Consider the following 21,935-nt stretch of genomic DNA (forward strand, 5'->3'; position numbering starts at 1 on the left):
ATATGGGTATAAATACGGTGGGCTGCGTGCATAATTCCTCAGTTTCTGTTCAACTTAACCACAATGAAAGCTGCAATCCTTCTCTTCCCTCTTTTCGTCGCTTTAACAAAAGCCTCTCCCTCAGCTCGTTCTGCGGATCTCGAGGTATGTTCAATTTTGGACCATTCGACGTTGGCTGATTTGCAACAGGTCAGAGACAAACCGACAGAGTGCTGCGACGCAGGACTTGCAGTCGCTTTTCTGAGAGCTTACCAGCAACCACATAGGGATCACTTTTATACCACCAATGTCACTGAGATGAAAAACGCAGTGACCAATCTCGGATACAACTCGGAGGGAGACGCCGCATATGTCTTTACCACCGAGGAGCCCTCCACTACCCCGCTCTATCGCATGTACAATCCGAGTGTTTTTGACCATTTCTACACCACGTCATATTCCGAGGTACAGAGCGCAGCTGCAAACGGCGGATACACCTCCGAGGGGATCGCTGCATATGTCTATGACATTAACATATGCGGAAGCATTGCCCTCTACCGTCTGTACAGCTCGGGGGGGACGGATCACTTTTACACTACATCTGCATCGGAGGCGGACAACGCTGTTGCCAATCTTGGTTATACCTTGGAGGGTATTGCGGCTTACGTACTTCCTGTTCCATCTAGCAAATGAGCCTGACCACCGAACGTATTTTTTCATTGATTGAACTGCGTACGAAGTTTTTTTAATGGACATGCGTTCAAGTACTGTACATGCTTTTTTTTTTTTTTTTTTTTTTTTTTTAAATCCAATTTATGTCTATTTGGGGTAGAGTACCCTATGTAAGACAATACTATCTAGGGGTTCGGGGGACACCTGTGTCCCCCTCCGCGTCTCCGACTTCGCAAATGCCCTGATGGAGGGTTGACCTCCACCAGTCCGCCGTTCCCGCCGGCCGTTTTAGGTGCGCAAGTCTTCCAATCTGCGGGACCGTTGCTGTGCGTTTCGTGAGGGTTGGTCTCCGGCGTAATGATGAGGATGATTCAAGTACTCGGGTCACCGTAGTAACCGGGTACAAAAGGAATGATGGAGGATGGGAGTAGATAAGTAATAGTTGTTTTGTAGGGTAGTCTTGCTGCGATGAACTCGTTGATTGATGCTCTGTGTTCTGGCCTTCTCCTCTGCAGCGAACTTTCCGCTGCTCCTGCCACTTGGGACGTTTAGGCGGCCCATTCTCCCTTCGTCGACGAGTGAGGGTGTGGGAGAGCGTCCTGCGCTCTTCGTTTCGTTGTTGTACATGTAGTATACAATTTTTGTTCATGTGTGGTCTGCGGAGGAACTGACTATCGTTTATCTTTATCAACTGGAGGGGGTACGTTACCAAATGTCGCACTTAAGCGGTTTGTGCTGTTCACGAAGCGTATTAGCGGGGCGCAGGCTTTCGGGTTGGAGAGTAGGTATGGTAGGGAGGATGCTTGACGGCGGAGAGTTGTGGTGAGGATGTGACGTGCGCGGGCATACTGGGGGCATGATAAAAGGAAGTGTAAAACTGTTTCTTCTTCGTCTTCGCAGTGTGGGCAGTAAGGGGTGGGGTGCTTGCCAATTCGATGCAGATGCTGATTCAAAGAGATATGTCTGGTCCGGAGCCATAAGAGTAGGCTGATGTGTCGTTTGGGAAGCTGTTTGGCCAGGGATACGAATGCGCCTCGGAGTATGTTGGGGTCTAGGCTGACAGTGCGTTCGTAACGGGGTGACTTTCGCCAGAACCTTTCCCATCGTTCGAACGATTCTTGTTTCTGCGCTTGCTTAAGCGCCGAGATACTGCAGGGTAGGACACCTTTGCGAAGGTATGGTGGGAGAAGCGCTCTAGGACTGTTATCTCTTTTGTTCTTTGCAGCTCTCTTGGCCTCTTTGTCTACCGCTTCGTTCCCCTCGACGCCGTCGTGCCCTGATATCCACCTGACTGTGACTTTGAAGCTGCGATCTCGACTGGATTTCTTCAGACTTAGGATCAATCTGCGAAAGTGATCAATTAAATAATGTCCTGGCTTCGTCGAGAGCTTTTCACCGGATTTTATTGTCGCTTGGTTATCCACGAAGATTGAAGCTGGGAAGGTAATATCCTCTTCCATTGAGAGGAGTTGTGCCGCGAGTGTAAGTCCCACTGCCTCCGCTTCGTAGACCGTATGTTCGTCTAGAGACCCTAAATGGTACCTTAGTACTTTTGGCTGGGGTTGACCCGTTCGATATAACACTGCCGCCGCTCCCGCATTCCCTTCTATTCCTGACCCATCGCAATAAATTCTGATCTCATCTTTAACGTTTTCGTGATCGAGAATCGCTTGTTCCCTTGTTTCCGCGATTGCGATGTGATATGGGGTCGATGAGTTCGGGGGACGTCTGTTGTGAGTGATGGTCTCAATGGAGCTAACGTCTAGCTGGGTTGCGTGATATAGGTGATGGAGGGAGGATTTGTGACGTTTGACGTATCTACCGGCTGCTCTTCGTACTGGCTTATGCAAGGGGTGAGATGGTGGATGCGCTGCTAAACGTAAGGCGGCCTGATAGCAGAGGTTCTGGAGGCGATGTTCGAGCGGGAGTAACTTCGCGTGGGCCTCTAGAGTGTCAGTTGCAGTGGTACGCATGGCTCCTGTAATACTTAACGCTGCGATACGTTGGACCCTTCTCAGACGCTTCGCGACTCCAATTGACCCTCGTTGTAGCGTGTCACTTGATCCTACGAATATTGGATGGAACCAAAGGTCCACGGCGTATAACATCTTGGGTAAGGCCACTGCTAAATACATCTGACGCATGAGTGAGAGCGGAACTCCAATGGAGGTAGAGGATAAGCGGCGTAGCTGAAAGACATAGGCGGTTCCCTTTGCTAATGCGTATGCTATGTGCGATTGCCATCGAAGCGCTTGGTCTAGTATCACACCGAGGAACCGGTTGTGTGGACGCTGGGGTGATGGTGGTGCCTCTCGTTATCAATGGGGGCCTTTCCTTGATGGTGTTTCTTGAGAAGTCAACTAGCGCGAACTTAGATGTTTCAAATTTCGAGTTGTGATCCTTGGCCCAGTCGAAACCGCCCCCTGGACGTTCTAGCATATGTTTAAGAGTATCGTGTGTGTCGTGGAAAGAGCTGCCTATTGCGATGAATGCTGTGTCGTCAACGAATGCTAGAGTGCGTTCCTTCTTGCTATTATCTAGAGAAATGTCAACGAGGTCAGAATCATATATAACGTAGAGTATCATTGAAAGAGGGTCCCCCTGTCCTATTCCGTTCTGAATCGCGATCCAATCTGAGGTGTGCCCATCGAACTTGAGTTGTGTGCGCCGGCCTACTAATAGCCTTTCAGTGAAGGTAACAAGGGATTCTGGCAGGCGTCTAGATCTCATATTGTGCAATAAGCGGTCAGTAACTGCGTTTGGGAACGCTCCCTCAATATCAAGAAACAATGCTGATACTACTTTACCTTGACGCCACGCGTCCTTAATGGTTGCCTCGAGGAGATGCAATGAGTCCGTCGTCGATCTTCCGGGACGACCGCCGAAATGTGTGCTGGGGAGTAGGTCGTGGTGCTCGAGGAGATAGGTCATTTGGTCGGCAACTACCGCCGTTAAGAGTTTGCAAGTGGTGTTCAAAAGGGCTATGGGCCGATAAGCTTTGGTGATCGTGTAGTTTGCTTTGCCTGGTTTTCTCAGAACGACCGTGGTGAAGTCGCGCCATGGGGGGTGATATGTCTTGAGGGAGAAGACGGCTCTGAAGAGGTGAAGTAGGAAGGGTTTAAGTAACGCAGCACAGCGTATAAAGACGATGTTACAAATCCCGTCCGGTCCGGGTGCTTTGTAAGGACCTAGTTTCGCTATGTTTCTCGCTAACTGGGACTCGGTGATGGGTGCTGGCATTGGGACTGGTTCCGGGTACTCGGCGTCGATTGGGACTGAGGAGGTCTCTGGTGGTGGGGGGAAGAATGTTCGCGCTAGCGCCTCTCCTTTCTCCTCGTTGGTGCTGGCGGTCGTGCCGTCGGTGCATTTCAGTGTTGGGATTCTCGAAAGACCTCCATCTTCCGCTGTGGCTGTTAAATACTTGTTAGCTGTCCATACTTCGTTACCTGACAATTCTTCGAGCCATGTGATCCAATGGTCCTTCTTCGTGGTCTTGATTGCTTCTGAATATTGGTTCCTCTTAATGCGGTGTTCTTCATGACTTGGGTGGTTAGCGTTGTTGCGTGTTTTATAAGAAAGATGACTTAATTTCGCGACCTCTCTCCTCAGTATGGTTAAGTCCTTCGTCCACCAGCGTTTGGAGTGCGGATTCGGCTTCGATTTCGGGACGTGGCGTTCTATTGTGTTCTGGATGGCTTTCGTTAGAGCGTGGGCGGCTCGCTGGAACTCATCGTCAGTGGCGATAGGTTGAGCAGGTGGGATCTTCTCCAGTTCGGTTGAAAGATACTCGTTGAATTGTTCCCAGTCTGTTTCGCGGAAGTTGTGTTTTTCTTCTACTGATGCGCGCGGGACTTCCAATTCCAGAACACTTAGGATGGGGAGATGATCCGTGGCGGGGCCTCGAAGTGCTGGATTGGTGTTACAACTAATGAAGGAGTCGCTGGTATGGTCAGTACAGAAGACATTATCAGGCCTAGTCCAATTCTTCGAACTGGATGATTGGAGTGTCGGTAAGTCTTTCGGCAGGGCCATTACCATACCATAGTCGGCGATTAGGTCAAGGAGAGGTTGTGCCGCGTCGAGGTAGTGATTGGTGAAAAGTTGCGTGTTGCGGTCCTCGTCCCAGAGGGGGTGATGGCGGTTGAAATCTCCTAACCATATCATATGGTCGTTGGTGGTTGGACGTAGGTTTCTTATCTCTTGTTCTAGAAAGGTAGTTAGCGCTTCTTGAGTTTTCGTTAGTAAACAATCATTATAAATATTAAAGATCGTGCAGCGGCCGAATGGGCCTTGAAGTTGAATAACGACTACGTCCGGTGAGGGAAAGGCTATCTGCTGCCAGGAGTTGGTGTCTAAGGTCTTGGAGATGAGGATGACGGCTCGAGATGTGAGTTCAGGTGCGGAAAAGCGTGTGGTGGGGTAAATGGCGTGGAAGTGTGGCGATGATATTGTGTTTTTTAGTGAGTTGATATGCGGTTCTTGTAATGCTATAATATCCCAGTCCCTGGCGATTGGGCCGTTAAGAAGGGAGTGTTGCGCCAATAATGAGGTGTTTAAATTCTGTTGCCAGACTCTTATTCGGGTCGTGTTTTCACTGTGGTGTTCATTCATTGTTAGGGGATGGTGTGCGTTGGGTTCCGGGGCTTGATGGGGATGGAGTTGTTGTGGTCGTCTTGGGAGGGTGAGTTGGAGTTGATGGGGTTTGAGTCGTGTCAGTTAGTGTTGGCGGTCCTGTGTTAGCGTTCCCTTTTCCAGTGATGATTATCGAATTGGGGCCTGTGGGAGTAAACGATCGGGTTCCTCTTTGATTAACGTGATGTGGGGCTCCTCTCATATGGTGCGTTCCTCTGGCTGGTCGTCTGGGTTCGAAGGGGATGTTGGTTTGGCGTAGGTTGGGGCGTGGAGGGTCCGCCGGGGGTGAGGGAGATGGTTTGTGATAGGGAGTAGGCTTCGGAGGCAACATTACCTGTGTCCATAAATTGTCAGTAGGGAAAAACGGCATAGAGTTTTCAGGGTGCTTAGCGTCAATCCCTGCGCATTTCGATTCGAATTCGGGGCAGTTTCTGTTCCAGCTTGCGTGTTCGTGTGAGTCGCAACTGACGCAGTAAAATGTTCGGTATGCGTTGCATTCATTGGTTCTGTGGTTTTTTCCGCAGGTGCCACAGGTGTCCCGTGGAGCTTGACAGTCTCTGGCTATGTGTCCCCATAGTTGACAGCGTACGCAGCGAACTGGCTCCCTTTTATCTTTACGTGGGTGGAGTTTCTCCTGTCCTATGTAAATGCCGTCTCTTAAGACGTTATTAGCCGAATGGGGGTCAGTAAAATGAAAGATGGCATGGGCTACACGCTGCGTTGGTGCTCGTCGTTGACGTGGTTTAATCCAATTTGCGGACTCTACTGCGCCCATTGACATACTATTTTCCACTTCGATTGTGCGTAGCCAGTCTGGTTCGTCCAGGTTGGCGGTGATGGGTAGAAAGGGTACTATAACTGAGAAGCGTCTTTCTTTGATGGTCGCTGGTATACCAATGGCATCGATAATTCTGAGTCTGTTGACCGGGTTTCTGATCCATTTTGCTGCCTCCGTGGTGGTTAGTTCGATGATGAGTCCTCCGTTGCGTAGACGAGTCGTGGCTTTGATCTGGATGTCTGGTGTGTCTTCTGTTTCGGTTGCTGTGATGGCCTTCTTAATTTCGGATGCTATTTCTGCTGATGTTATCTCGGGTGCGAATAATACTTTGCCTGGGGTCGGGTCGAATAGGATTTGTTTGTCCCTCGTTGCTGCTCTAGCGATTGCTGCTGAGACTGTTCCTGGGGTCTGAGTGCTTTGTTGAACTATTGCGCTGTATGTTTTCGGGAGTTCTGCTTGAGGGCTGGATGTCCGGTCCGCGTTGCTGATGAGATCCTGGGAAATCTGTTTGATGCTTGATTGCGTGGCGCTGATAGACGGGGTCAGTGATTCTATTGCTTTTTTAACATCGGTTATACTGTTCATAACCGCGTCAGCTGTCTGTTCGGCACGAGTGGCTGCTGCCATTGCCGATGGGTTTTCATTGGCATGTTTTGAGTTTACTTCAAGGGCGTTGTTGAGTTTCGCTAAATCGTCGATGTTTGATTTGAGAGACTCTGAGGCAGTGAGGATCGTGGCAATTTGAGGTGAGATAGCTGCGATGACGTGGGTTGACAAGGATGTTGTGAGGTCTGCGATGATTTGAGTCGATATTAAGGTTGAGAACGATTCGCTGATTTGATGGGTGGGTGATTCTGTTGGTGCTCCGCTGAGAAGAACATCTTCTAGTAAGATTGCTACCGCTCGTAGTCCTTCGATCACGATGCGTGGTATACCTGTATATTGAGTGATGTGCAGAATGGTAAGAATTAGACTCTCGTTTGATATGGGTTCGCCGGATTGGCAAAATGGGGACTTCTCTAGGAATATGATACTGCTTTCTTTATCTTTTACATCGTATTCTTGATGCAAGATTTCATCTTTCGGTATTAAAAGGGATACCGTGTTTCGATGAGAAGCTCTGGTTCTATTGGTGGGAGTGGGGGCTCGGCTGGTTAAGTTTCCTCCCGTTTGCGTTGGTCGCGCTCTCCCTGAGGCCATTTCGTTGCTAGCAACTATAATGCAGACCTTCTAGGTTGGTCTGTCTGGTATTTGAAATGAGAAGCTTTGACGTCTGGGACGTCTAGAGCGCTGGTGAGCGCAGTGCTGGGAGCCGAAGTTTTCCGGGGTCCTAGCTGGGTGCCACTTGGTAACGGACCAAGAAGCGATAAATATTTCTCTGAATTGGTGGACTACACTTATGGGTGGTCAATTTAGTCCGAGACCTCCATCGCGTGGGTCGTTGTTGCCTATATCCTGGCCGTAGTCAACTCCCCATCAGATTCTAATGCAAACCTTCAAGCCGACAGTGGAGCCACTGGTACAATGTGGCTGTGGCTGATTCCAATAGTCGTCGGATGGCTGCAACTATCACCGAAATGTGATTTCGATCGCTTACGATCGTGCCGACTGATATTCACGCACAGGGATAGCAGGGAATGTCACCCCCGTCCGCCCAGACAGCTTTAACAATCAATGCGACGGAGGGGGACGTAATGTCTCCAGACGAACTCCGCACTCCTGTGTTTAATTACTCGCGTTTGTTCCAACGGGCTTCTATAGCAGAGACTATCTTCACGGTGTTCAAAGTAGCATCAGAGAAGGCTCAAAACCGTATTCCCGTTCGTTTCGAGGCTGAGTGGGTTGAGTGCGACAACATCAAAGATATTCACCCCAGCCGCGGCAATCGACGTGGGTCCCCCCAGGAAATCGCCATGTACTGCACACAGCCCGGTGCACAACACAGCCATTGGGCGCCTGGCGTGTTCACAAGAATGGCTGTTGCTTCACTCACCTCACTTGCATTACAATGGGGGACAGTCGGAGCAGCAGTGACCGTGTCGTATTTTACTCCTACGACAGTGCGTTGACTAACTTTAGGCAGCCCAAGCTGCACTGTTGAAGGCTACCTGGATCGATGCTCTTGTCCTGGCGTGTACTTCAGCGTCAATTTCCTTGGTCTTGTGAATATTTTATTGTACACCCAACTTTGATAACCACGACGACCGAGATGGACTAACTTGTATGCATACTATGATACATGCTATGACACACGGAAATGCTAGAGAAGACATGGTCGTTGTATCGTTGAACGGACAGCACTTACATAGTAGATTATTAAAGAAAGACACAGAATTGCAGGCTGGTTGGGATCTAAACCTATGACACCATGCATAGTAGGGTCAGGACCCCGCGAGATCTTCTGGCTGATTCGATCAGGCCTTAGACTAAGTTGCCTCCTCCGTCTATTTGAGCCAAAGCACCCGAATTATGAAACGGATTTCAGATGCGACTGACAACAGTAGCTATAGCCGGGTCTAAATTTATCCGGGCCCCGTTCAACATCTGGTCATAAGCACTCCCAGCTTTTGCCCGCCTCGTCCAGTTTCACTTACTCGCAGTCACCTCCCGTCGCAGAAAAGTCATAACTCCTAGCGGACTAAATATTCTTGTGAGAGAGACTGTCCTTCGATAATCACGATTCAGGAGGCTCATGGAAATGCGGTCATATATTGATCAACTTGTCAGCAAGACACACGTTGATCGTCGGTTTCCGTTCAGAATTTCAACGTGTCGTTGATCAACTCGTACCACACGTTGCAAACCTAGGACCGCTAAAGACAACGTAGTTATAGAACGTGTCCACCTGCCAGCCTGTGTAGCCATCATGTCAACCACGGCACCCCAATTAACATTCACGACCTTGGAAGAAATCGATGAGGTACGAGGCTTCCATACCATTTTAATTGTTTTATGGCTCACGGAACCTGCCCCAGATTTACTCCACTCTCAACAAGACCTTCCGGTCTGGAAAGACTAAACCCATTCCATTTAGAAAAGTTCAGATCCTGCAGCTCGCTTACCTTTTGCAGGACAACGTTGAACGTTTCAAGGAGGCCTTTGCCATTGACCTTGGGAGACCTTCCCTAGAAGCGACATTGTAAGCCCTATTTCGGTTATCGTGTATGACACTAACTTAACTCCACTCCAGCCTTGAGATTGACTCAACTATCCGCGACTGTAAGATCGCTTATGATCGGGTCGATAAGTGGGCTCGAACCGAAAAAGCACCTTTCAATATCAAATTTGCTGCATTTCGTCCAGTTATTCGCAAGGAGCCAAAGGGTGTCGTCTTGTCCATAAGCCCATTCAACTACCCTGTATGGCTTGCTTTTGGACCTCTTGTATGTTTCTTTTCGTCTTTTATCACTCGCTTCCAGTTCATTGTCTCCCTTCCAAGATTGGAGCAATTGCCGCTGGCAACTGCGTTGTTTTAAAACCGTCTGAACTGGCCCCCGCTGTGAGCGGCCTCATCGCAGAACTTATTCCAAAGTATATGGACAGTGATGTCATAAGAGTCGTATTGGGTGCTGTTCCGGAGACCAGCAAGGTATGTTATACGCTTCTGTTATGTATCGACTGGGTACTCAGCATGTTAATACAGCTCATGGAATTCCAATGGGGCCACGGTACGTCCAATGTACTATTTTTATTGTCGAAACTATGATGCGAGATAACTAGTCTTGTACACCGGGAGTGGGCGTGTAGGAAAGATTATAGGTGTAGCCGCTGCGAAGACTCTGTCACCTATCAGTCTCGAGGTAAATCCATACTTTCAGTGCGATGTACTGGTACAATGTCTTTCTAGCTCGGAGGGAAGTCCCCCGCTGTTGTCGACGCCAAGTGTGACTTCAAGATGGCTGCACGCCGTATCATGTGGGGCAAGTGCGCCAATGCGGGTCAGACCTGCGTTGCACCAGACTATGTCCTCATCCCACGCTCTTCCGAGGATGCATTCATCAAGGCCCTCAAAGATGTGTGCGTGCCTCAGCACGCTCCTGTGTATGGCATGCTCAATCTATATCTTGCCATAGACACGACGAGTTCTATCCTTCTGGCGCCACCTCCTCGGCAGATATCTCCCACATCATCAGTACGGCACACTTCCATCGTCTCAAGGGTTTGCTCGACAATACTTCCGGCACCATTGCCTTTGGCGGGCAGACCGACGAGTCGAGAAAGTTCATCGCTCCTACGGTGGTCAAGGGTGTCAAAGATGGAGATTCGCTGATGAGCGAGTGCGTATATCTGCCTGTCCGAGTATTCTCAAGCACCTCTAACCGTTTGCAAAGTGAGCTTTTCGGACCGATCTTGCCCATTATGCCTGTGGACGATGTCGATGCTGCGATCTCATACATCAATGCTCAGTGAGTTGTCCCTCTATTTACATGTTGATGTCAGACTGAATTCTGTCAGCGATCATCCGCTTGCTTTGTACTGTTTCTCGCCGGATGCAGCCTTCAAGAACAAGGGTGTGTTTTCCTGTTGATTGCCTATTAAGCCATCGTTATTGACATTCTTGATAAGTGTTTGACAATACTCAGAGTGGCTCAGCCGTCGCCAATGATGTGATGGTACACTGTGCTAGTACGTTTTGCAATGTTCCCAATGATGATAGGCCGCTGATAGTGCTTTAGCTGATGGACTGCCATTCGGCGGTATTGGCCCCAGTGGATGTCAGTTCATCTTTTTCTCAAGTAAGTTATTGCTAATCGCATCTTTTCTTTTTAGCTGGGTATCACACACGAGACTATACTTTCGCGATGTTCACGCATCAACGTGCCTCTCTTGACTCCCCCGGATGGTTCGTTAGTTTCTTTTGATTTCGTCCGCCTGCTCACTTGTGACGTCTTTTAGGATTGACAACATTCTCACAGGAAGGTTTCCCCCTTACACCGTAACTTTTGATGATCTTTGTTCTCCGGCGGTCCGCTCACGACAATTTCCAGGCCAAGAAAGAGGCTTTCCTCAAACGAGCCTTTGGTGTCACACTCCCGCCCCGTCCCATCTCAGTAGCCGGGGCAAATGACCATGTACGTGATCGCAATAACTAACACTTACGAATTTGGCTTATTGAACCAGGCCCTCTAAGGGTTTAATCGAACCGAGGAGAAACACTAAATGGCTCTTCCTGGTGGTAAGCCTGGCAATAGTCAGCATAGGTTACAGACGTGCTGCAGATGTTAGTGAGTGGGCGGGGTGGTTGAAGGGGTTGATTGGGGTGTAGCCTTATTTCTTCATTTATAACTGTCGGTTGGAGCTTGACTCACCGCTATGTGCTTTTATACTCTTTGCTCGTTTCTTTTGCAAAGCTTCGTTAATATGAGAAAGTCTCTTGACTTGATTAAGCACTGGGCACTGATGCTTGGGCCAAGTTATTCGATTGCGAAATTTGTGTTGGTCAACCTAGGTATTGTCAAAATGAAGACAATCGATGAATGTGCACATTGTGAGCTGACTGAAACTAAGGTGAAGGAAGCATGTAGTCCGTGTGTTCATTCAAATAAGTGTTACATAAATTATACATAAATTGAAGGGTGTTGTGGATTATCATTGATCTTGGGGTATCCTTGATTTGATCACGAGCGATGAAGTTGGTCGACTCGGACGGGTATATATGTTCCTGTGTTACTTCCTCCATCCCAGTTCCTCTCCCTCTGATTCAGAAGAGTTTGGATATGACCGCGAGGGCAACTGAGAGCGTCTCGTGTGCCAGTCGTGTGATTTGCGCTGCCTGCGGCTCTGCACGATTTCTGGTGCTATAGCTCGCAAGGCGCTCAGCTCCTCATGGGATAACTTTGACAGAGGGGATGATGCTAGTAGTAGCAAGTCTGAAGGCGTGTAGATAGGCACTGTATGACGGGGTAAACATTAAGTATTTGCGACTCAAGAGACAAAAGCTAGGTGATACTCACGACTATCATGAGGCACGGGTGATAATGAGCATGATGAATGCGCTGGTGACGAAGTCACTGATGAGCTCGGTGAACCCGTTGAAGGTACCCGTCGGTGCACTGGGATGTAGAGTCCGGAAGATGACGACATCACTGATATGGTGAAGGAGGCGGGCTACTAGAGAAGACTTGGTAGATGAAGATGCAGGAGATGATGCTGGTCATTTCAGACCTTACACGAGGTCTTATATATACACAGGAGCATCCTGCGGACTTGCCTATGCAAGGACCCATCGGCAGATGGTAATTGTGAGGTTGTCGGCAGGGTGACTCATCCACTAGGACCGCCGAGTCGATTCGTGAGGGTCTGGAAGGTTGTGGAAGGTCATACAAATAGCGAGAGAATCACGTCCGAATTGCCTCGAATGGTCTCAGCGCTCCGAGCCCACTGGTCACCGCTTCGGTGACACAGGGAGACGTGGCCTAATACCTATGCAATTTATAATGGTCACCTGATTTGACAATTGACCAAATAGCCGACTCCCGTATTTGTCAGACGTGACAGAGCAGTCAGGGAATTGGTATGTAAGTGAGCAAAGCAACGCGTGGATTAATCTCTTTGAAGGTCGAATCGTGTCGGTACTACCCTCAAGCTCCACTTTTAAAAGCAATAACAGTGAACATTGAGTGACATTAGATGCTAGTGAGGGACTGAGGGGGGAGACACAACATGTAATAGATGTATGTTTGTACGTGTAGAGATAGATGTGTGCGAGGTCATGCAGATGGTAAGGATGGCTTTTGGGTGGTCATGAAGGCAGTGCAAACGAGTACTACATGCCTAAGCATCCACGAAGTTCTTCACGTTGTCCAACCACCTAACATATTCCTATGAGGGAAAGCGATGAGGGCCTGCAAAAAATAGACAGGCAAGCGAGCACTAACCTTTTGCTCTTTGTACTCCGAATATTCGGGAACGAATGTAGCAAGGTTCTCATTGATACCCCGCTCCTGTACCCACTTCTCGATCTCCTCCTGGACAGAAACATCAAGGGTATCAAACTGAGGGCCAATGTACAAGCCCCTGCGTTTCCAGTCAGCCTCAGCAGTAAGCTCGGTGCCGAGCTGTGCGTCGGGGTAGTAGGACATGTTGTCAATGATGAACGCGCCCTCCTGGCACATAGTGTCAATGTTGATGGACCCCTTGCCGTTACCCTACAAACAGTTGTGAGTACAAACGCAAGGATGTTTTACGTGGACCCATACCTTCGTGATGGAGAATGAAGCACGAATAGGGTACGAGTGAAGAGGCTGATCCTCTCCACCTTCACCTTCTTCCTGCTCGTATTCTGGCTCCTCTTCAGCACTTTGAATGTCGGCGATGGAGAACATCAAACGGATACTGCAAACATATTAGTACATGCCAGGCGGCATAAATCTTCACCCACTTCTCATTGCCGAATTTCCGCACGAGAGTGACCTCATCGTTACCAGTGACGTCCTGGATCTGTGCGCGAAGTCTGAGGAACAAGACCACTATCTAGTCTGCATGACACTCACCTCCCAAATACCCTGCTCCTTAAATGTCTTCAAGAACTCGGGTTCTCCTGGTGCGTCAGCGAGAGCCTCTTTCTCATACTTGAGTTCCTCAGCAAGTTTTTGTGAGAGGACGACGTCAGCTATCAGCAGTAAAAAAGTGTCAGTACTGGTTCATTTAAAATATGACCAAGCTCACTCGAACCCTCCGAAAAACGATGCGCAGATGCCGAGAAAGCTCTCGCAGCAGTCATAGAAGCCCGAGGAGCAAGCTGCACGGTCGCAAGGCGCAGGGAACCAGAGCGAGCCACAGGACGAGCAACGGCCCGAGATGAAGATGCAGTGAGCTGACGGAGGGCACGGAAAGCAGACATGTTGCGTGAGGGAGAGCAAAGTACAGAAGATGGTGAAGAGGAGGCTTAGACAGACACAACCGGTTTTCGAGTTTTGGTCTCAAAATTTAAGCGACTGTTTGGCAACGCCTTCTGAAATAAACAAACGCCCGGACACAGCCGGACTTATATAAGTTGCGGACAGAAACCTTTTGCTTAAACTTTTTCTTTTGCCTCCTGATGAGTTTTTCCGTTCTTCAAGTTGTATCGCTTCGCCGTCTGAGAGCCTTATTCTGCAGCCTATACGCACACCGACTAATGGGCCGAGTAACGTCAGTTGGCGCATGTGGACGAATGTGCGTTGTCGTGACGGTCAGGTTGCGATGAACCATTGAATTTTTTGGGTGTGGAGGGCACAATATTGCTTGCAAGGTAGTTTAAATTTGCGACCCCCTTCCCCTGCTTATATTAATATTACGCCGGTGGTTCTTGCAAATTCATCTGGGTAACCACGAACCACCATGTTGCTTCAACCTATCCTACAACAATAAATACTCCTCAATCGTATCATATATAAGTGAAAGCACGAAGGTAAAAGCATAGGGTGATAGACAGGTCATAGACGTACAGCGAACAGAAACCGAAAATCCAAGAGGCAAAAAGAAAGAGAAAAAAGGCGGTACAACAGAGGCGTTCAAAATGGCTGTAGGGATAACGACTTCAACGTACAGGGGTTCGAGAATGACAGCATACTTTGCCTCCGGCGGCTTTTTGACCATAAACAGGATCGCGTCACACGATCTACACCCCCTCCCACATTCTGTTTTCCTCGAGACCTTGTTGGTGGTCAAAGAGCGTCGGAGTGTCTGAAAGTTTCAGAAGTACGTAGGAGGCAAAACAGAATCACATCGAACATGCATTTGAAACTGATTAACGAAAAAGCAGAGATGACAAAAAAACAATAGCAGCGCGAAAGCAGGGACCAGTGTGCAGCAAGAGAAGAACTAGTGATGTTCATGCATCACCATTCTCAGCTGGGCTGCCATGTCCAGGTTCTGAAGCCTGGTCGCTCCCTCCCGTCGTGCCACTGGAAGTTGAAGACTCTTGCAGGACGACGGCAACCTTAGCCTTCTTTGCTTTCGGCTGCCCCTCTTTTCCCGCTCTTGATCTCTTCTTCGAATTTGTCTTTGGAGCAGGCGGCGGAATTTCCTCAACGTCAGGATCATGATCTGTAGGCTGGCCAGATGTCCTTTGAAGCTCGGCCTGAGCTGGATCCATGGTGGGCGGCGGCACGCCAGGAGGACCGTAATACGGCGGTCCATAGTATCCAGGAGGAGGCATGTAGTAAGACACCATCGGAGGAGGTGCGCCAGAATTTGGGGATCCTTCCGGGGGCGCCTGACCCTCAGAAGGCGGCACAAAACCAGGAGGGGGAGGATAGAAATATGGAGGCGGATAATATCCCCCCTCTGGTGGTGGTGGTGGAAAGGATGGCATTGGCGGGGGTGCAGGAGTTGCGCTCGCAGAACCTTGTGCCACCCCATTCGGCGGATGCCAAGCTGAATCTCCGTTTGCTTCATTTGGGGTGGACGAGAAAGCTGTTAATCCTGCTTATGAGTAAAACAGACAAAGATTGATGGGATCATGACGAACTCTCGAAAGTGGCATTAGGAGCAGGTGATGTAGCCTCGTCGCTGCCGCCGGACTTATTTTTACGCTTGTAGGGTCCCCGCTTGATTCCTTTCTGTCGCTCCTTACGCACACCATCAACACACGTTTCTGGGATACCATATTTGACACATCGTTCACATGGACGTTGCTCGTCGCAACGCTTGCAGGCATTCGCGCAGTTAGTACACTGACATAATATTGATTAATTTAGAGAAAGTGAGCGTAAAAAGTACGTCAACATACCGCCATCTTGACCTGCTTACGCTTCACGCGCTGAAAGTTGGTTTGGGGAGGGGGTGCGTAAGGCGGAAATCCTATGAGTCTCTAACGTAAGAGAGGACAACAGAGAAGCGCGCCGGGAAGTTAAACCTACCAGGAGGAGGATAAGGGTACATCATCCCAGGAGGCGGATAATGGTAGATATACGGGGGTGCTGGGTGTGGCGCACCATTTGGTTCAGGATGACTCGGATCATAGTAGACTGGGAAAGGTGGCGAGTAAGCTCCGTATGCTTGATATGGTGGCATGTGATGATCCTGGGCCACAGCACCAGCATTCTTAGCTTGATCGCTCGCCATTGGGGACAAGAAATTTGCCCAGCGCTCCTCACAGAAATTTGTTCTCTATGGGTGGGCGTATAGGCACGGACCTGCAGAACGGAAACCATGTTGAGCGATTAATCGAGTGGGAAGGAGACGAATAGGCTCCAGTAGAGGAAACATAACAGATGGAAGGAAAAGGAATGAAGTGGTTGCTCACTCTCCGCTCGAAATTGCTTAGTTTTCCGATCGTCGCCGCTCAGAACTCGTCTCCTCCGCTCCGGTGCTTTAAATTATTCGATCTGAGGATATTGTTTGATAGCAAATTGGATATCTTAAAGGGTTTTGAAGAAGGTTGACGAGGAAAAGCTTTTGAGTAGGAAATGATGGAGACTGAGTGAAGGCGCAACTGGGAGAAATTGCAACGTGGGACTTGAATAAAAGTCGAAAACGTGACTTTAAGTGATGCCGCGCGCCTTTTCCCTTCATCGTCCAAACTTCATGATGTCGAGCTCTACGATGAGCAGACCTTCGAATGAAAAGAGCGATAACTGCGAATTCGTGGGCCATAATTATCAATCAAGGTTGAGTTTGACAGCGCACGCATGATTCTCTCTCTTTCTCCGACCCAAACATCCTGGACTCCGCTACAAACGTACAACCCTCCCACACTGCTCAATTCCTATGCCTGTAGGCTGCCGGTGATCTAAACCCCATCATAACTTCTCGGTTTCTACCTTTATTGTCTTAAGATTTACTCTAGGTAAGTCTTTCTAGCCCTTTCTCGCATTGATCGCCTTTTTGGTTCCAAATGTATCGCCTTATATTCATCCCAAAAGGAGTTGAACAGTAACTATCAAAATATCATTGCGCTGCTTTCTTTCTTCTCTGTTGTTTGCCTCCCTTTTTTTTCCATTGCTGCTGGTATGCAGTATTACCTAACCTTTGACGTCGAATAACAGACAGGACTTAATATTGCTACAAAATAAACGGGTAATAATCTATTGTCCCGACCTACCTCGGTGAATGAAAAATTATCCTCTTCGGTGCCCCACGACTTCATGCTCCCACCGTCTATCCAAACCTTGTCATCTGCCGCACGACAATAACAACGAGCGCGTTGATTTTCCTACGCATGATGTTCTGCTCGCCTTCTTCCTCCTCATTATTATCTTCCGCAGGACATAATTGGCCAAGAATACATATATCACCCAGACAATGGGAGGCTTTCTATTCAATGTTCCTGATTCGTGATTACTATCAAACCCTGTACGTGCGATAGTTCGAATCAGATGCTCCCAGTGCCACACGTTGTGAAACTTATCATGATCTAAGTTCGGCATTCGGACTTCTATCATAGACTTCATGCGGACTTGCAAATTTGCCCTTCTAGCCGACACAAAGGGGCCACGGCGCAGGATGTCATTTCCATCTTCGTGAGCAGTTTAGGTCTGGTCATTACACATTGGTCTTCGAGATCTTCAGCCCTTCGACTATGCCTCAGAGGGTCAGATTTTGTTGGAACGGCGACCCGGCCCCAGAGAATTATTGGCCGAATCGATGGACGTCCGTAGTGACTCAGTATTCACATGCACCGAGTATTCTTTGAGCGCGGCAGGCGTAGCTGCCTCACTTGAAATAGGGAACCGATCCAGTCTCCGCCGATGCTCACGCTCTCGCTGTTTCAAAGAGACGCTGCGTTTATATAGGGAAGCTGGCTAGCTTCCCTATTCTCGGCATATCTTGATTTTTAATTTCATAGATGATCACAATCCGTCAGGTGAGTTCCTCGCACTAGCGAGAATGGTTGATCCACTCGCCTGACATTGTTAGCCCTGGCTAGCCGTAATATTTGATTCAGTCTATGTTCGTCTGTGTGCCGAGTAACCCGATATTTGCCCTTAATACGTCTCACCTCCCTGGCAGTATCTAGACGGCTCTGCCCATGTGGCATAGCCCGACATGCTTTTGGGCCAAGATCTCGCCCGAGCTTCAAGCGGACTTTCGTACCGCGTTCGTGAATAAAGGCGCGATGTTCGTGATGTACAGTTTGAACCCCGTTTGTCCTTCGAGGATTGTTTCGTGAGTGGTCGCGGACGCCTCATCGACCATGCTTTCACACAATCTAATCGTTGACGATGATTCGTGCGTCCCTCCTTTGACGTGCAAGCCAACAAATAGCACTTTATCATCGAGGAAAAAACCAACAAGCATTTGCTGGAGGCATGAAGCAACTGCGTTATTTCTATCTTTCAAATCTATGTCGTAAGATCAAACCGATTCCACGATGACACTCGAAACACATGATCATGTTCCCTACAGATCGCAGCCTTTTCCGTGCTACACGCCTCCATTAGTTGAAACGTGTATCCGTTCCTGGAAAACTCGTAATCATGGCAGTCTCTAGGTTGGAGTTAGCCATACGCTCAGCGTAGTGTCCCCGAACACTGAGAATGAGGCGTGGTCGCAGCACAAATATCTGCGCGAGCGAGACTTGAAGAATGCCCTTGTAAATCTCCGATCCAGAGGAAAACGAATGCTATATAATTGATGAGTGCTTGGATACAGATGCCAGTCACGGATCGGCGTACCGATAGATTTGGAACGAGATAGCCGAGGTGTAAGCAAAAAAGAACAACACAACTAGCGCGTGCAGAAGTTCAGGGGAAAAGAGAATCACATTCACGTTACGAACTCACACTGCAAAGTAAAACACGTGAGATTTTACTAGCACCGTGAAACCGTCCTCGACGGTCCATCCTGTTGATGGTTGTTGCAGTTCCCGGAAGTGTTTGATAACAATCCGAACTGCAAGACATAAGGTGAGGACCTCCCAAACAATGGTGAGTATCCAAAAGTTGACCATCAGAAGTTGCAGGTCTCCCTCAAAGTGATAATTACACTGATGGATGCCGGAGAGGACAAATTCCTCTAGTATTCGTCCCGTGAGCCTCATGCGCTCAAGTCTTTCATCAGAATTAAAGCTTACCCACTGAAACGTGTTTATTTATCATTACCACGAGAACTCCACAGGCAGTCATGATAGCCAGAAAGATTACAGCAAGAAAGATGCGAATTTTTCTGGATCGCTGATACATGGCATATAGCCGAGCGGTCATTATAACTACTACCATGTTAGTCAAAGTCAATATGCATCGCAGCTGAGTAGCTCACCACCCAGCATGCCAAACGCGACGAAAGGCATCCACAATTGTGCGACATAAAGGATATTGCCTGAGACACAATTATTGATGAACCACATATAAGTTTTACAAGAAAACTTACAGCTGTTTTAGTCGTTATATTGAACCAACAAGCTAGTCAATAATATCACTCACCCCTCCGGAATGGTGCAATTAATTGGATGGGAATGACAGGCAATGTTGCAGAATGCTCACCAGGTCTGTCAGTGAGACTCCCGGGAAACTTACTGCGTGGCGCCGGTCAGAAATAAGTGAGGAGTATGCGGGGGGACTTACACAGCATGCTGATGCTGATCATGGGAGACGAGTTATCAGCACAGTGCCAACCTGTTAGCCTTGAAAACATACACAGAGGATAGTATCCCGACGTAGCGCACCTAAATATTTTGAAGTTGAGTAAAACTTGTCAACTGCACCCATAATATTAGCCACTTACGCCGAGATACAGAACGGTCATGAAGGACCAGCGTTGCCTCTGCCACAAATCAACTGTGTTATCATGCTGTACTTCTGATATGGGACTTTGCGCACCCAGACTAGGTCCAACTATAAAATCATTGGTAGTGAGAGTCTGGCACTGCTCTGGCAAATATATAAACCCTCCTACCTCTTGTCCGAATGACAGTGCTGAAGAATACCATAGGGACATCAATAATTCTGTCTGTAAATACTACTTTGCTCACCCCAATCGTATGCCAGCACAGTAGAGGATATAACTGTGTAACCACAAACAGAATAAGATTGAGGCAGATCGACATTGGCTCTCCACGAACCTAAGAAATAGCTGTAATTATGATACCAATTTAATATCGGCCACCAACTGGGATCATTTGAGACCAGCGTCATGCTGAAGGGATTGGTATCAGTGAGTGATCAGATGCAAGTATGATGAATGATGGCGTTCGTGCTAGATATACTAACCGCTATTGTGATCTCGCTAAAACAACCTGAGGCGTAAAAATGCACCCCTTGTCTCATCCAGAAGCCCTCGCATTGCCTACTGGTTGCGCGCTCTTCCTCGATAATTGTGTAGGCTACATGTCATAAGCATGCGAAGACATAAGTATGATAAGGTTGGTCACCAACTGTTTCGATCCACAAAAGCAATGCAAAACCGTGATACCCGTCAGGGTTGCATCAATTTACACCAGGTGACGCACCCTCATTGATTATGATCATCCCGATGTGACTGCATGTTGCGATAGTAAAGGTGAACAGCATATCCAATGTGTTAATACCACGGTGTTGGCATGCTTCGTGCACAAAGTTGTCTACCAAATATTTGATTTCGAAGGTATACAACAACCGCGATGTCCCAAGAGCGGCCACGTACGACCTCGGGCTTTAATAAGTGCGATAATCGGACGGACTGAGTATTCCAGCATACGTTGCTTCCCACCAGCTAGCCGTATCCAAAGGTTCTCCCTTGCTGCGATAAGTGACTTGTACCCCCCTGTACCAGGACCTACCTTCATTAATTTTGACTCTTCAAAATGCAGTCGTACATTAGGCGCTGAGTTTCAAATAAATGTGTTGCAACGTTATAAGCCAGGCGGACTTGGAAAACGAATCTTTTCCTGAACCAGCTCGAAGGCCACGAATGCTCATCACGTACAGGTTGCTTCGTGCATCCACATTTCTGAGCGGGCTAAGGTCTGAGTATTTCAATCCCCCTCGATCGGCTCTAGCAGAGCCCGGCTGTAATCAGCTGCGCAACGTACCAGAAAAGCAGCTTCATTTTCATATCCCCAAGATCCTGTTGCAGCAGAGGAGGGCGAGAATGAAAGCTTTGAAAGCGTTGCGGGAATCGGGCAAACTTGTATCCATCGTGTAGCAGTCCTATCGCGCGTGCGCCTTGCTAATATGGCGCTCAGGGACATCGAGAGGTCTAATCTCCTGAGGAGACCCTCAGTCTCCGAGCTCTTGCCGCGGTACATTCTTCCCATCTAATCCGCTATATGTGCTTTCGTGCCCTTGGGATGTATTCCCAAGTTGGTGCACATGCAGACTGCAGTCTAGGTATCCTGCCATGGTGCCTACCTCTTCCGGCGAGCTTCCGCTTGCCCGTTGCCAGCCTAGCCGCTGAGCTTCATGAATAACCGCTTACGGCTGGAGGCGACACTACCATGTTGTAGCTCTCCTTGCGTATGAGGGATATACGCGATGGTACTGGCTTGTCCTTGAGTTCACTTCGTGGCTCGCGTATCCTTCGTGGATCGCGAAACTCGATTCAGACTACTCTTGGGCTGGTTCTTACAAATTTTTTGCTTCTTGAACTCCTTTGTGGAGTGCCGTCTCCCCGGCGACCATGGCCTCTGCTTGCCTCTGAACTGGTCCAAAGGAACGTAGTCGCTGGATGGGGAGTACTTGGTGTATCTGGTATGCAGTGTTCAATCCTAGTTTGATTTCCTGAGTTTACGTGGCAAGTACAGGTAGTTTGTTTGTAGTCGTAGCCACACGTCATCATCTGTTTATATGCAAGTTGCTCCGAACATTTTCGCTATCGCCAGCAAACTTCTTGCTATCACAATGCTATCACATCTCATTAAGGAGCCTGAATTATCAACATTAGCCTGAGACAAAACTCGTCGGCTGGACACCAGTTGGTGTATATAATATGCAAGGCGCTTTGTGCACACTGTATTATTTAGCCCATCGAT

At 48.6% G+C, this 21,935-nt stretch overlaps 9 protein-coding genes across 9 annotated transcripts; 3 read left to right on the forward strand and 6 right to left on the reverse strand.

The window, feature by feature from the left end:
* Positions 1 to 63: 63 nt before the first annotated feature.
* DEU56DRAFT_973078 (uncharacterized protein) lies at positions 64 to 756 on the forward strand (the record flags this gene model as incomplete). The annotated part of the gene is made up of 2 exons (XM_041359507.1): positions 64 to 144; positions 256 to 756. The coding sequence occupies 2 exons, from the start codon at positions 64 to 66 to the stop codon at positions 670 to 672; spliced, it is 498 nt and encodes a 165-aa protein (XP_041207242.1). The 3' UTR covers positions 673 to 756.
* A 935-nt stretch (positions 757 to 1,691) lies between these two features.
* On the reverse strand, positions 1,692 to 1,946 carry DEU56DRAFT_692111 (uncharacterized protein; the record flags this gene model as incomplete). The annotated part of the gene is made up of 1 exon (XM_041347152.1): positions 1,692 to 1,946. A coding segment is annotated over one exon (255 nt), but the record flags the coding sequence as incomplete, so codon positions are not given.
* A 3,857-nt stretch (positions 1,947 to 5,803) lies between these two features.
* On the reverse strand, positions 5,804 to 6,529 carry DEU56DRAFT_707763 (uncharacterized protein; the record flags this gene model as incomplete). Its single annotated transcript, XM_041347448.1, has 1 exon — positions 5,804 to 6,529. A coding segment is annotated over one exon (726 nt), but the record flags the coding sequence as incomplete, so codon positions are not given.
* A 1,226-nt stretch (positions 6,530 to 7,755) lies between these two features.
* Positions 7,756 to 8,227, forward strand: DEU56DRAFT_913826 (uncharacterized protein; the record flags this gene model as incomplete). The annotated part of the gene is made up of 2 exons (XM_041357564.1): positions 7,756 to 8,091; positions 8,141 to 8,227. The coding sequence occupies 2 exons, from the start codon at positions 7,756 to 7,758 to the stop codon at positions 8,225 to 8,227; spliced, it is 423 nt and encodes a 140-aa protein (XP_041207245.1).
* A 282-nt stretch (positions 8,228 to 8,509) lies between these two features.
* On the forward strand, positions 8,510 to 11,479 carry DEU56DRAFT_414187 (Aldehyde/histidinol dehydrogenase). Its single transcript, XM_041346110.1, has 18 exons — positions 8,510 to 8,711; positions 8,789 to 8,805; positions 8,870 to 8,981; positions 9,037 to 9,200; positions 9,252 to 9,444; positions 9,501 to 9,650; positions 9,705 to 9,729; positions 9,782 to 9,861; positions 9,909 to 10,078; positions 10,135 to 10,338; positions 10,393 to 10,467; positions 10,517 to 10,572; positions 10,628 to 10,687; positions 10,738 to 10,776; positions 10,832 to 10,904; positions 10,958 to 10,997; positions 11,050 to 11,133; positions 11,193 to 11,479. The coding sequence occupies exons 3-18, from the start codon at positions 8,928 to 8,930 to the stop codon at positions 11,325 to 11,327; spliced, it is 1,602 nt and encodes a 533-aa protein (XP_041207246.1). The 5' UTR covers positions 8,510 to 8,711; positions 8,789 to 8,805; positions 8,870 to 8,927; the 3' UTR covers positions 11,328 to 11,479.
* A 147-nt stretch (positions 11,480 to 11,626) lies between these two features.
* DEU56DRAFT_810285 (uncharacterized protein) lies at positions 11,627 to 12,204 on the reverse strand. Its single transcript, XM_041353506.1, has 2 exons — positions 12,016 to 12,204; positions 11,627 to 11,952 (listed from the first exon to the last, which is right to left on the reverse strand). The coding sequence occupies exons 1-2, from the start codon at positions 12,143 to 12,145 to the stop codon at positions 11,729 to 11,731; spliced, it is 354 nt and encodes a 117-aa protein (XP_041207247.1). The 5' UTR covers positions 12,146 to 12,204; the 3' UTR covers positions 11,627 to 11,728.
* Positions 12,205 to 12,367: 163 nt separating this feature from the next.
* Positions 12,368 to 14,047, reverse strand: DEU56DRAFT_810287 (mitochondrial glycoprotein). Its single transcript, XM_041353507.1, has 6 exons — positions 13,730 to 14,047; positions 13,555 to 13,673; positions 13,443 to 13,501; positions 13,261 to 13,396; positions 12,940 to 13,209; positions 12,368 to 12,883 (listed from the first exon to the last, which is right to left on the reverse strand). Exons 1-6 carry the CDS (start codon positions 13,902 to 13,904, stop codon positions 12,836 to 12,838), a joined length of 807 nt encoding a protein of 268 aa, XP_041207248.1. The 5' UTR covers positions 13,905 to 14,047; the 3' UTR covers positions 12,368 to 12,835.
* Positions 14,048 to 14,329: 282 nt separating this feature from the next.
* DEU56DRAFT_414384 (uncharacterized protein) lies at positions 14,330 to 14,758 on the reverse strand. Its single transcript, XM_041346111.1, has one exon. It carries the CDS (start codon positions 14,639 to 14,641, stop codon positions 14,402 to 14,404), a length of 240 nt encoding a protein of 79 aa, XP_041207249.1. The 5' UTR covers positions 14,642 to 14,758; the 3' UTR covers positions 14,330 to 14,401.
* DEU56DRAFT_414390 (uncharacterized protein) lies at positions 14,759 to 16,280 on the reverse strand. Its single transcript, XM_041346112.1, has 4 exons — positions 15,907 to 16,280; positions 15,777 to 15,847; positions 15,516 to 15,720; positions 14,759 to 15,460 (listed from the first exon to the last, which is right to left on the reverse strand). The coding sequence occupies exons 1-4, from the start codon at positions 16,109 to 16,111 to the stop codon at positions 14,877 to 14,879; spliced, it is 1,065 nt and encodes a 354-aa protein (XP_041207250.1). The 5' UTR covers positions 16,112 to 16,280; the 3' UTR covers positions 14,759 to 14,876.
* Positions 16,281 to 21,935: the final 5,655 nt, after the last annotated feature.

Source organism: Suillus clintonianus (assembly GCF_016758775.1).
Source record: "Suillus clintonianus strain FC179 chromosome Unknown DEU56scaffold_47, whole genome shotgun sequence".
NCBI classification, from domain to species: domain Eukaryota; kingdom Fungi; phylum Basidiomycota; class Agaricomycetes; order Boletales; family Suillaceae; genus Suillus; species Suillus clintonianus.